General features: G+C 34.6%; 1 protein-coding gene across 3 annotated transcripts; it reads left to right on the top strand.

The window, feature by feature from the left end:
• Window positions 1-7,737: 7,737 nt before the first annotated feature.
• LOC144713903 (RNase L inhibitor protein-like protein) lies at window positions 7,738-12,992 on the top strand. 3 transcript variants are annotated; one of them, XM_078588640.1, is made up of 12 exons: window positions 7,738-7,843; window positions 8,066-8,190; window positions 8,372-8,412; window positions 9,029-9,081; window positions 9,155-9,222; window positions 9,474-9,512; window positions 9,673-9,809; window positions 11,256-11,346; window positions 12,140-12,211; window positions 12,336-12,448; window positions 12,599-12,707; window positions 12,842-12,992. In XM_078588640.1, exons 2-11 carry the CDS (start codon window positions 8,108-8,110, stop codon window positions 12,691-12,693), a joined length of 792 nt encoding a protein of 263 aa, XP_078444766.1. In that variant the 5' UTR covers window positions 7,738-7,843; window positions 8,066-8,107; the 3' UTR covers window positions 12,694-12,707; window positions 12,842-12,992. The 3 variants fall into 3 exon arrangements, with proteins under 3 accessions (XP_078444766.1, XP_078444765.1, XP_078444767.1); XM_078588639.1 differs by having other exon boundaries at window positions 12,593-12,707; XM_078588641.1 differs by lacking the exon at window positions 9,155-9,222 and having other exon boundaries at window positions 9,472-9,512; window positions 12,593-12,707.
• The last annotated feature ends 922 nt before the right edge of the window (window positions 12,993-13,914 follow it).

The raw sequence follows: 13,914 nt of genomic DNA, 5'->3' as shown, positions 1-13,914 counted from the left end.
ACCAAACGATTATCAGGGCTATATATATTGAAAAAATCATAACTTATATTTGGTTTATCATTATTAGAAATAATTAATGTCTTTAAGCTGTTATTTTAAAATGGTGGCTTAGGGTCATCCTGGATGAAAAGTCATCAATAAAACAAAAATTATGGGTACAGTTCTTTGTTTGGAGTTTGCTAGTTGGAGTTTACATTTTTTTAATCCAGTGACACAATGGCAGAAATCATTTTATAGATTCTGTCCCCAAGGTAATTTAGATTATTTCATCGCCCATGTAATTCCTTTATTTTGGTGATAAACAATATACGGGTTAGAATTGTGTCCCACGAGCTAATCATGATTCATATGTCCTTGCCTCTACATGATAGTTATATGTATTAAATGTTTTGTCTTTATAATCTCCAAAAAAAATTGTCTCGCACTTTACCTCATATATTTCACCCTTCGCTTGTGACTTTATCTTACTAACTTAAGAGCTCTCTTTCAAAAACCTATCGTCAAATATAATTTAAAAATCAGTTATTCATCTATTTAATGGTCTGGCTCTAGGGTATGTTTTCCTCTCCCTCACTCAGTCACTCTCTCTGTCTCTCTCTAATATATCATATTCTGGGTGTGAATCCCATAACCATGGGTTTTCTGGAGACCATCTTCTTTCGTCATTTTTACTATCTTTCTTTCTGAATGCTTAATGAGTAAGAAATAAGATTTCAAAATAATTAAGTAAACTCTTGATCTATGGTGATATCTATAGATAAGCTCTTCAGAAAAAGGTTTGTTAACTTAAGTCAATTTATACTTGTTAACCACGTCGGACTAGACTCTTCGATCATTGATCGATGAGAAAACTTCCTTAATACCCACGATGGAATAGAGATTTAGCAACATGAAAAGTGGCCCTAAAATCACCATTTAATGGAATTGAATGGTAGTTTGACCAGATTATTTATTTTGTCATATAATCTCAACATACCATGTTAAAATGGGCTATTATACTGAATTTTTAGATGTAATTTAGAAATAAGATTTAACTAGCTACAAGCACGGTCAAAACAATCCCATTAATTTTAATAAATCTGCAGGGTGTGCGATTCATTACTCAGAAAACATAGCTAATTAAAAGTCTAAACATTTGAAAAAGCGATGTTGCAGCCAGATCAGCTGGTTGCAGTGAAGTTCAGCTGGTACTTAACCTAATTTAATAGCGCCATGATCCATTTTATGCAATCGATAGTTTAATTATTGTTCCTTCATGTACAAATTGAAGCAGTCATTTATACTTAATAACAAAAATTCACTTTAGCAGTTTTTGTATAAGTAAAATGAGTCAATCCACTGAGAGGCTTGTTAAATCCAAAATATAATTGTTAATTTTAACATTTAGATGGAATGTGCATAATTGTGCATAAAGGTGTAGACAGATAGGTGCACGACTAGTGCACATTTTTTTATTATTAATAATTATATTTGTGATTAATTCAGATTTATTCCAAATTATATCTAGTTGCACCACAAAAAAACAAACCTTGAATATTAATGATGATGATCTGCTTGCCAGTATATACTATTTTGGTGAAATTTAAACACATATTAATTAATTTAACATTTCCAGCAGGCTATCAAATTATAATTTTCCAGCATTATTATTTTCATATCAAACATTAAATTTTGATTCCTGCAGAAATTTTCATCAAGTTCAAGTTTAAATGAATTTTTATTTAAAATATGCCCAAGTCAATGTGTAATTACATTGATTTTTCATCTTTATTAACTTTGCTCATTGTCCAGTTTAGTTAATGGTAACCTAAGTCTGACTGAACTAAAATTATTTAAATTATTTGTAATCTAATATAAACTATTGTTAATTTTATTTCAACCCCATTCCATGTTGAGTGCAGTTTAATTAGAATTCCAATTGAATCATAACTGTTTGACCTTGAAGTTTTCCCGTCAAGTGTATTATTTTGGATGTTATGTAAATATTTCTTTTATGGAGTATTGAGTCCCAGTAATGCGCATTTTATTGACCTGGTTAGCATGATAAATACATTGGGACATCGACTATATCGGAAACAATTCAGTATCAAAGTGAGGTCTTTAATTTATAAATGAAAGTTTACATGATATATAAATCATTTAACAATTGAATTGAGCAGTTGTATTTGCATTGTGTGAGAATGCCTAAAAATTCTCATGGGTCTACTGGACGCATCTATCCATATTTATCTTAATATCTGTCTCATATATATCTCTATGAATATCCATATTTATCTGAATATCTATCTCTGATGGGTCATAAGCCTAAAAATGTTGTGATTAAATGGGATTTTAATCGTGTCATTGATAGTTGTATGTTTTCTCTTTTCAATGACAATTGTATGTTTTCTTTTTTCAGACCACATACAGTGTAGATTGAGAGAGGGTTTGATCCTCAAGGAGGAAGCGACATAAATTCTGTAATGTGGTTTGCAATTTTGAAAGATAGATGTTTGGCACAAGAGATTGTGCTTACAAGGAAGAAGTATGGCATGAGAAGAGAAATATAACTCAAGTTGAACTAACCCTTATCTTCAATATCTAGGGGCTTTGAGATACGGAAGAGGATGGTTATGAATGCTTAGGGCTTGTCCCTCCTATAAGGATGAGAACCTAAAGGAAGAAAGAGATGAGTAGGACTTCTAGGGCTTCTTGATCTTACTCATCACGCGAGGGGGACAAGATCATGAAAAGGGAAATGAGAAACAATGACTAATGTGAGGTTTATATGAAGGGACTAGAGTCTAACTCCTGATACAAATGAAGAAAGACTTACATTTCTTTTAGTCTTTATGTGCACTTTTGAACCAGGGTGATGGTCTCCCTAAACTGTCTATCATACAATAAGAATGTTTGACCCATGCTTAGTGTCTTGGTAACAAGAAACAATGTTGAACTAAGAGGGGGTGAATTAGTTCCACTTCTTTTTATTTATATAGATTCCTTGTTTAAATCTCTCTTACTTCACTCAAAGGACAATAAAATTTTACCCTGCTTCGAGGCACTAATGTGCCCTTACTGCAGCAGCGCCTCACTTGAGGAGTCGCCCTGACTCCACTAATCACTTTTGCAAATGCAAAGTGAGAAAAAAACTGTTCGTGATGTACAATCACTCGCACTAATCTCGAGTAATCGCAACTAAAACACTTGCTCGGTGCCGACGTCTCCCTCGACCTCAATCGAGTGCCTTCTCAGCTTCCAGTTGCGTTCTGAGCCTCCCCCTCAGTCCACTCTGTGCTGACAAAGTCCTCACGTCTCTGGCCTCCTTCCCGTGTCCAAGTGGATGTTATCTTCCTCCCTTTAGTGCACTTCCCTGAAAGGCAATATGATGACAGTATCTTCGTTGACCTTAGGTCAACTTTTCTCCTAACCCTAGTTTTCTTCTGAATTCTATTTTCCCACTTTCAAGTCACAAACAGTGTATCAAATGTCAATCAATGTCAACTACCAATAGATATAATCAAATGCAGTCAAAATATAAAATAATATCAATTGGTAATAAATCTGCTCAACTGTGATAAGATAGTCCGATGAGATCAATTGATGTTTATTAATATCAGAAATATTCAAAGTAGACAATCAGATCAATCAAAATTAAAAGATCAATTGTCTTAATTCAAATCAAATGTGATTAAAAAATATCAATTCAAATAAAGCAATTATAGTAAATCGGATCGAATGTGAATTAGCAGATATCAAACTAAATCAAACAATTCAACTGTGTAAATCCTGATTGAATGTGATTTAGCAGATATCGAACTAAATCAAACAATTCAACTGTGTAAATCCTGATCGAATGTGATTTAGGAAATATCAATTCTGATCCGTAATTAAATGATATCAATTTAAATAAAAAACTTGTATCAAATCTGATCAAATGTAATAAAGATATATCGATTCAAATCAAACAGTTATATCAATTCTGATCAAATATATATATAGGAGATATCAAATGTATTTGAAGATCTAAATTAATATATTCAATAAATTGATTTAGATAGTTATTTAGATTTCATACAATCCAAAATTCAAATTCAAATTCAAATGTAAAAGACGAATGGATAAATTTTGAATTGAATTTTTTATAACTGAAGAACACTGATTTTTAAGAAATTTATTTAAAACCAATCAGAATTAGGGCGCCTGAAATTATTCCAATAGTTTGAAATCAAATTCAAAACTGATTTGAATTAATCAATGAATTCAAATCGATTTAAAGCTTTCAATAGATTCAAATAAAGTTTGTTATATGATTTCAAATAATAGTAAACTTCAAAATCGAATTGAATTTTATATCAATTAATTATGTAGTAAAAGCGATTTAATCTTTAATCTATATATCAATCAAGATTTCAATTAGATTTTAGATTTGATTTCACACAATCAAGAAACCGAAATTAATGTGTTATTTAGATTTCAGAAAATCCAAGATCAAAATCGAATTTTCAAATTATGAATGATTAAATTTCGATTTGAGATTCTAACCTCTGAAAATCAATGAATTTCAAGAACCTTCAAATCAATTTCAATAATCAAGAAGTCAAAGAAGTTTGTTATGTGATTTCAAATAATTGCAAACTGGAAAATCAAATTTAATTTTATATCAATTAATTATGTAGTAAAAGTGATTTAATCTTTAATCTATATCAATCAAGATTTCAATTAGATTTTAGATTTGATTTCGCACAATCAAGAAACCGAAATTAATTTGTTATTTAGATTTCAGAAAATCCAAGATCAAAATCAAAATTTCAAATTATGAATGATTAAATTTCGATTTGAGATTCTAACTTCTGAAAATCAATGAATTTCAAGAACCTTCAAATCAATTTCAAAAATCAAGAAAAAGGTGCCTGAAAATTTATCAATGATTTGTTGAATCAATAAAATATGGAACAATCTAACCAGGAAATTCTTGAAGAATCAGAATTCCCAAACATGCAGATGATGAGATTCACCAGCCTTGAATTTCTTCACAGCCAGCCACAACTTTCAAGAACTAATCAGTTGAGGAGAGACATCACAACTTTTCCAAATAGAGAGACAGAGTGGGTGCTCCAAAAGTTAAAGAAAAAACAATACAAATGGCTATTTATAGCCTTCAACCCTTATTGGGCCCAATTTCCCTCGTCTTATTGGGTTTCTACCTTAATTATAAAATTATTATCCCTAATATACTCCGTCACATATTTATCTTTTTAATATATAAATGTCTATATATTACTACTATATTCAACAACTTAATTAATTTCATTTGAATCATGGATATCAATTATATTAAATCATCAAAATCATTTTCCTAACAAATAAGATAACCAATAAGTGAATAAGGAACTCACTATATTAATCCAATAAGCGTGGATACACTAAGGAAAGATAGTGGGTAATCTTTAGTGGAACAAGTTCACTGAATTGGTCTGTACGAATCCCTAAATGGTATTATACTAAAATGCCAATCAGGTTGATTCACATCACAGTTGTGTAAGTGGTCCTTAGATCTGAGGCACCAAAGACGTCTTATGGACGGACATTTGTACTTTGAATATGAAATACGACTTTCTAATCATGGGGTGCTAAATAGTCTTAGTTTGAGTGTATCAAGAAGTTCACAAAGATGATTGAGTGTTCAAGATGGGATTGCTTTCCCCCCGTGATATAAGAGGTGTCAGCTCATGGAAGACGATGCGATGAAGTCCTTGTCCAAGATAGTGAATTATCGGAGAAGATTTTTTTGACTATTTTTTAGTGCATCAGTATTGACTAGGATGACCGGTTAGGATTTGACAGTTGACCATACCCTAAGTCATTCAAGGAGTGTCAAGTGGATAAGGGACAGCACATACGCCGTAATTGATGATGAAAAGGTTCCATGAATGAGTCAGTACACACTATTTTGTATAATGTAGAGTACGACGTGCAGCTTGGCACCCCACGTGTTGTAGACTCAAACTATCAATTGGGTTAAATCGATCCGATATTAATTAATCTATATGATGATATAGATAATTAATTTGGAAGGCCAATAAAGGTCATTGGGCCGCTAGAGTCATTAACTAGACTAATACATGTGCCTAGAGGGTCTCATGCAAGCGGTATTTTGGACGTCGAAAGATGCACTTAAGTTTTGGGGGTTTTTATGAAAAGTACCCACTTGGTATAAAGATGGGAAGTTCAGAATTTTTTAGGGGCCTTCCCCTTCATCTCCTTCTCCCCATCACTCCTCTCCACTCCTAATGCGATTAGGACGGCATAACGATTGTGACAGAGATTGAACGGGGCTTGTCACCAAGAAGGAGGAGATTCGACGTGCCGAGGATCGCATGTATACATCTAGAGGCTGCACATTTGAGCAGCTTGACTCATCTCGCTCAGAGACCGAAGAATTCACGGATGCGATCCGTGCCGAGGTACTTCCTTTAATGATTTAATCGATGCCATTATTGGTTCAGTTACGTCTTCCACTGCATGGAATCCTCGTCTTCATCCATACCTATGCTTGTAGAACCCAACAATATATGCATGAAAGAAAACCCATACTTGTTATTGCGTTCCACTTCTGGGAGAAATTATATACTTGTTCCACTTCTGGGAGCACGTTTCACGTCCTAGTATGTATCAGATGGAGGAGAGCAATCAATTCACAAATAGATAAACAATTTTATTTATTGCGTTAGAAAGGCCTTGTTTTTTCTATTTGGGTACATATATTGTGACTTTTGAGTTAATCGCAATTCAAATTAACACAATCTCTATCCGCCATGCATCATGCAAGTCTTATTCTATTGTTTTAGCCTTGGAAATCACAAGGTTGAAATATTTGTCTTTGAATGATTGGAGGAACCAGTCACTAGCTAACGAGATTCCACTAATTAATCCACAACACATGGCATAAGAACATGTAGGGTTGTAGTTAATGCAGTAAAAACAAATGATTTAATAATCCCATATACACTATTACCTACTAAAACAATTATTGTCTCAATGATTTTTTTCAGAGAAATCCAGAAAACAATGAAAAATACCAAAAAAATATCTAGAAGCTTTTTTTCAATTAAATTTATATATTCATGATGAGTCTAATGTTGAAAATTTTGAGAAAAGGCCATAATTCTAGACAAATTTCATCCATGCCAAGGACTATTTTAACCATTTTAAAGCATGATAACATGCAAATGTAGTCACTTTAATATAGCTATTTGTGCAATATACATGATAATTTTCATTTTACTAATGGGACATCTCCATGTTATCTCTTCCCAGCTCTCCATGATGGCATATAATATTTCCCTACCACCATCTCTGCTCGTTCCATTAGTCTCCACACATGTAATCAGTAATTGTATCAATTTGATGAATCTTCCATAGTTTCCCCTCTCCTAACTTCTTTGATTTTATTGGAAATATGTGGTTTATTTTGACCAATCCAGTTTGACTACAAAGGACACTTGATGATAACCTTCTATTCTATTATGCGGTTTTATTAACCTGATGAATTGTCCATGTTTCATCTTTCCCCTGACTTCTATAATTTCATTGGAAATATGGGTTTTATTTGACTAATCCAGTTTGATTTCATAGAACACTAATGATAACTTTCTATTCTATTATGTGGTTTTACCATAAATAAGTATTAGGTTTTATGTGGGCTACTGGGCTTCACATTAATGGTATAAGTTCATAGTAAATGACTAAATGCTCAAAGCGGGCTTGTCCAAATCATTCTAAACCTCAATAAAGCCGGCTGATCAGATCATTCTTTCTGATCAATCGATTTTCTTCATCCAACCTCGATCAAACGAAGCAGGTATGATCATTCACCACTAAACAATCGCTAATTATTATGGGCACGTAATGTATAATTCTACGTTCGTAGCAGTAAGGACGGTTAAATTTTCTAAATTGCCGAAGAAATAAAACGATACATCATACATGTAATCCCGATCGTCCTGCATAGTAGGGCTTGTATAAAACGGGTTTTTTATTGTTTCTTTGGTGATTTAAGAGCTGAATGTGTGCGATTTTTTAGTTCTTCGGGCCGTGTCAGTTCTCCTGCAGCCAATCTCGTATCATGGGGAACAATAGAAAGACGAGCAGATCGAGAGGGCAGTCTTCGCATCGGGGATCGTCGCGTAGGAATCACAGAGAAAGTTGGTAATCTTCTTCTTGTTTGTTTTCTCTTGATGCGGAAGAATTTGACCGGGAAACGTATCTGATTTTAAACTTGATATTTTGAACAGTGAATTTCTCTTTTTGCGCTCTTTGAAATAAACGTAGAGAAAAAATCTTACCTCCCGCGTTTTGAGAACTCCAAGTTGTTGAATATTTTCTGTAGGGTTGATAACGAAGCGGTGAACATCCCCGCGAGCAGTCACGGTCAGTTTCTTCGTTGCAAAATTTATATTTTGGAGTAAATTCTTGTAGTTTTTACGATATAGTTTGACCGTGTCCAACGAGAAGTTACATTATTGCATAGTCTGGATAAAATTTGCGTTTTTTGTTATCCGTCGAATTCATCGCCGTAGTGCATGATCACTTCTGCTTCTTTTTTTTTTAAAGAACGTGATCATTACTGCTATGTGCCCTATCTAATTCTTTGGTTTGATATTTTCAATAGGCTTATATTTTTTCATCTTCTTTCATCGTCATCCACTGATATGGTAATACTAAGTTGGCTTTCTATAAACCTGAAAGAAGGATAACTTTTGGATCCACTTTGGCGGAGAAAAAGTTGTAGTCGATTTTATGGAATCTATGATAAAGGTGGAGTGTTCTATAATTCTATTAATCGATTATATTGTTTATATTCACTAAACTTTGATCCGGGTTTGAGGAAAAGACGAACTTAGTATCTCGACAACTGTGAGTTGCAAAACTGACGAATCTTAAGCTAAGAAATACGGATGAACTTGAGATGCCATGTTTCATTTAGTTGTAGTTTTTGATTTTTTTTCCTGAACTAACAATAAATGATTTGAATATTGCTGTGCAGATGGGGTTGAGGAGGAGGCGGTTGAGCTTCCCAAAATTAACCTCGCAATGTGGGTATGAGTCCACGATAATCTCTCTTCTGTTGCAACGTTCAATCAATTTTTAGGGTTTCATTCATCTTGTTTAGGACTTTGGACAATGCGATGCCAAAAAGTGTACTGGACGCAAGTTGGCAAGGTTTGGTCTAATCAAGGAAATTTTCTGATCCTGAATCCCTTTGGTTTTTATTTTTTTCTAAAAATATGAATCGAGATGAATTTTATTTCATTCTAGCTTTACTTTTCATTCAAATTTTTACTTTTCATCCAAACTTAATTTGATGTATTGAAAAATTCGTTTGTGCTAATTTTATAAATGCGATGAAGTCTAGATTTACGTTTTGATAAAATATCTATGCAAGTGTTAAATATATTTAAGCTGCTGAAGTTCTGTATTTTCTTCCAGGAGCTGCGTGTAGCCACTGGCTTTGGTGGCATTGTCTTGAGGTAGCTTTCATTTTTTCAAATTCCATAAATTTTTACGAGCTTCTTTTATTTAAAAAACGGAGGAAAGAAGTGACGACATTTTTTCTCTGGCGACTACTTTCGTTTATAATTTTGTTGAAAAATTAATAACTTTTTTTTTTGGCGGATTCTGTCTGTTCAGTCCTGTTGGGAGGCTGTGTGTTTCAAAAGAAGATCACTCCTTCGTAATGAGCAGAGGACTTGCTGTCGTGGACTGTTCATGGGCTCGTTTGAACGATGTTCCATTTGTTAAACTTCGTTGTGCAGCCCCACGCCTATGTAAGAACTGTTTTCTCAAAAAAATTATTTGTATGTTCCTTGGAATATGATTTGAACATTAATATGTCTTGACACATACTCAACATGTCGTTTCATATCAATGGTTCTGTTACAATACCAAACCACTTTCAACTTTATTTCTGCCATTTTCCCTACGAGTATTTCCCTTTAGATGCTTGTAGTCCTAACTTACGGAGAGCAGTCAAGAAGTTGGTGGTGGAATTGGCTGGGAGATCTTCCCAGAGTGGGTGCAGATGGCGATCAGAACCTGTTGTCGATTGGTTGACCTACCAGTAGGGTTCTTTCCACGGCGACATTTTTGCCGAAATGATGATGACAAGTCTGTCATTGTCATCATCATTCTATGTCTGTGAACTGTTGACTAAGGTCGAGGACGACTGGTCATCATTCTCTCGCCACCTCTTTATTTTTACTCTTTCAGATGACGAGGGCTCATGACAATTTGTCATTATTCTCATCATTGGTCTATGGTTAGGATGATGCTGACGATGATTATTTTGGGCTCATAATTGTCTGTGAAATCTAGCTGCAGGAGGTTTCTAGTAGGTTCCAATACAACTTCACCCAAAATTTCCAATATTGAGGTCCTGCCCAAATATCTGAATATCATTGTCGCCATGAATTTTCAAGAAATATCTTCCTCTTTCATAGTTTTATTTTTAATGTTTTCTGACATAAATGTAATATTGGCGTTTGTTCTAACATCTGCTTTTTCTGAAACCATGAGCCACTCGTGTTGAACAGGCTCATTTCTATTATCTCAACCCCTTTTATCTTTACCTCTAAGGAACTCTTTCAGATGACTACATTCTCATATCTTGCGAGTCTTCTCTTTCAGCAGTGCGCCAACATTACTCAGTCAAATTAATAAAATAATACTATTGAGGAATCTGAGTTTAAATTCTGAGGCAGAAATTATAGAAAGATAGGAGGCCCGGGTGCCTGAAACCCTGTTCTGGGAGGACCTCCCAGCAGATTAAATGACAACTTCTTTTCTGCTAACAAGTACTTAAAGGTAACTACCACAAGGGGAAATGGCAGCGGTACCACTGCGATAGAGTCCCAGTCAATAGGATACCCAGTCAAGTGTGGGGTTTTAAATACCTCTTCTATTGACATTTAAGGGACATCATATGAATGATCGATGATGTTCTTCTTGCCATGACTGAGTTGTCCAGCCATCATGACGGCAAAGACTTTCATAGACGGAAATCCATGAGGCTTGAGCCAAACAAGCTTCTCTTCTTGTTCTTGTCTCCTCCTCCTATCTTCCTCTTTACTTGTATTGATTCTTGATAAATTTACGTGAGATGTTTATCACGCTGACAGGCGTTGGGGGTCCTAAGTAACATTTTTTCAACTTGCTACGAAAGAATTTATTTAATGTCTGGTCAGTTGTTTGTTAATAGTGCACCTGCATGACAGTGCCGTGGTTGGTTGCTGCGAACCCGATAAATTATGGTCGTCCATGCGAGTTATCTTGCGTCGAAGCATTATCCGCTGCACTGATCATATGGTAATATTTCCCTTCTTTATATTAATAATTCGTTAAACTTTACTTTCAGCAGTCACTAACTATCACTGGCTTGTTAGTTATGCATCATTTTTTAGTCATCTTCACTACCTGCTTGTCTGAAAAACTGTCAAAAGTTTCTACTATTGACAGTGATTCATGATTCTAAAAAGTTGGGGCCTGTCAGTGCTAGTGATGATGATTTGAAGGCTGTTGAGAATTAGGAATCAGTCATTTAAAATAAGGGGGAGTTGGATATAATGTCGTGTAATATTTTTATTATGTTCAAGTGCAATTTTGGTGTGGAATTTTGTTCAACTTTGCTTGCTGAATTCTCCCATGCTAAGGTTGTTTAATCTTCTATTCTCATTCACGATCTGACACAAATGTATTAGACTGGGTGAGAATGCCCGGTCAGTTTTTAGTTGGGTATTCATGCAAATCTAAAATCACCTATCTATCAATTCAAGGCAGATGGAATGGAATATAAGTGTGAAAGTTTAATCCCAAAATTCACCACAGATTGGTTGGAAGTTTGGTCTTAAATCTTATACTCTTATTTCCAATCCATCTGGCTTGGCAGCCGGATAGATGATTACAAGTTTGCATCAAACACCCAATTAAATCTACGGTGAATTTACGAGAATGATTAGCATTTGCAGCGCTTAAGCACCTTTGGTTATTCAAATTCATCATCTGAATTTCAAAGTCTGGTTCTAAATATCAATATCTATTATATTCTTCGCAAATGAAATGGCATTATCATCCTCATCATGTCCTTCGAATCTCTCATCAGTGGTGAGGAGGACACAGCACACGTACTGCTTGGGAAGTTCAAATGGGGGCATTCATTCCTTTCTCTCAACAGGTATCTATATCTCTATGTCAAAAAATTAATTATTAATTCCAAAAAAAATCATTCCATTTTTTTGCCTTTTAATTCCCAGCAAGATAAATCCGAACTGTTTAGGTAAAATTTCCTCTGCTTTCAGGGAACTTCTCAAGGCATACTCCCACTGTGAGAACGCAGCTGAAGTAATCTCAGTGCAGAATTCTTGGCTCTCTGCTAACTCAGCGGTGTCAAGGCCTCCTCCCCAAGTTAATGGTGCTTGCCTCTTTATCCTTATCTAATCATAGAAGGATTTTTTTCCTTTTTAATAAACTGAAAAAATTGAACAGTTCTTATTATCTATGCATTTTTCAATTACGGAAGTTTTCGTGGCCCGTTGACATGCGATTTCTCTTCAAGATGAAGCTCTTGGCATTGGCTCGGACGGCGATTCTGACGATGGGCTTCCGCCTCTTGAGAGGAACCTCAACCGACTACACTTAGAGGAAGACTCTGAATAAGTAGAGTTTGAAAGGTCAGCGTTTTCCAATGCCCAAATCTTTCCAATGGCTTCTTCCCCCTTGTTCTTGATAATTTAGTGTTGTTACTTCGAGAAAAGTAATTTTGACAGAGTCTGATCACTTCTTTATTTTTTTTCTCTTGTGCCAGAGAATGAAACTCCACGAGCTTCTCTTAATGTTCTTCATGTTCAAATATTTCTGTCTCTAATGCAAGGTATGATCAGGTCATCTTTCTTCTTTTTAGAACTCACTTACGTTTTGGTATCCATTTCATGGTAATATATAGATCAGTCACCTAAGTCGGGTCAAATATTCGCCAATCACGTTCCATTAATGAATCTTGTAAATTATGGGCTGGGGGGGAAGGTATGTAAAACTTATGCAATATATTGGCTTAATTAATTCAAAATCTCTTTTTCAAGAAGAAAATCAAAATATATCATGAACTTGATGAAATTTTCAATACCAAGAAAACCAGTCTTGCGCATGATTTTTCTGTTGGTGGTTAGTTGAACAGAGCCCCTGCCTTGGAATGCAGAAATTTTATATTGTTCAGAACTCTTAAATGATTGATTGGTTGTGGTTATTGCAGTCAGGTTTAAGTGTGAATCATTAGAGCCAGGACAGTGAAGGCCATATAAGTATGTTTATTGATCGAACTTAAGAACTGGAATGAGAACAAGTACATCTTCACCATGAAGGATGATGATTATAACGGAACTCAATTAGGTATATGATTTCAAATCATGACAAATGAAGGCAACATTTCTCACATGATTTTTTTCTGTCTGAAAACACTTAATAAGTAGACATAACTGTGATTTGCTTTCCTTTTGATCCCCATATGAGTTGTAGAAATAAGCAGTGTGTTTTGCAGTGTACCTGCCCTAGGTTGGATCCAGACTAGATAGCGAATGATCTGATGCCAGTAGATCCGTATATTTTCCAATTTTTATCAATCGTTTGTGACTTAGATTCAGCATCCATGGCAGAATTATGAGGGGGTGGAAAGAGAAACTGATTGCAAACCAATGCTGCAATTGGGATATAGTTCAAGCAAAATATAACAAATGAGAGAGATGTAGACAGTATATTATTCTAAGACCAAAAGCTATGATACTTTTGTAGGATCTAACATATTATTTGAAGACCGAAAAAACTATTATACTTTTATAGTTTATAGTTTCTTGTCATTGTTTGGGGTTTCTTCTGTTGCTACTG

This window comes from Wolffia australiana, chromosome 16 (genome assembly GCF_029677425.1).
Source record: "Wolffia australiana isolate 7733 chromosome 16, ASM2967742v1".
In the NCBI taxonomy this organism is placed as follows: Eukaryota; Viridiplantae; Streptophyta; class Magnoliopsida; order Alismatales; family Araceae; genus Wolffia; species Wolffia australiana.
Note: the sequence above shows the minus strand (reverse complement) of the source record. Positions and strands in the feature narration are given on the sequence as shown.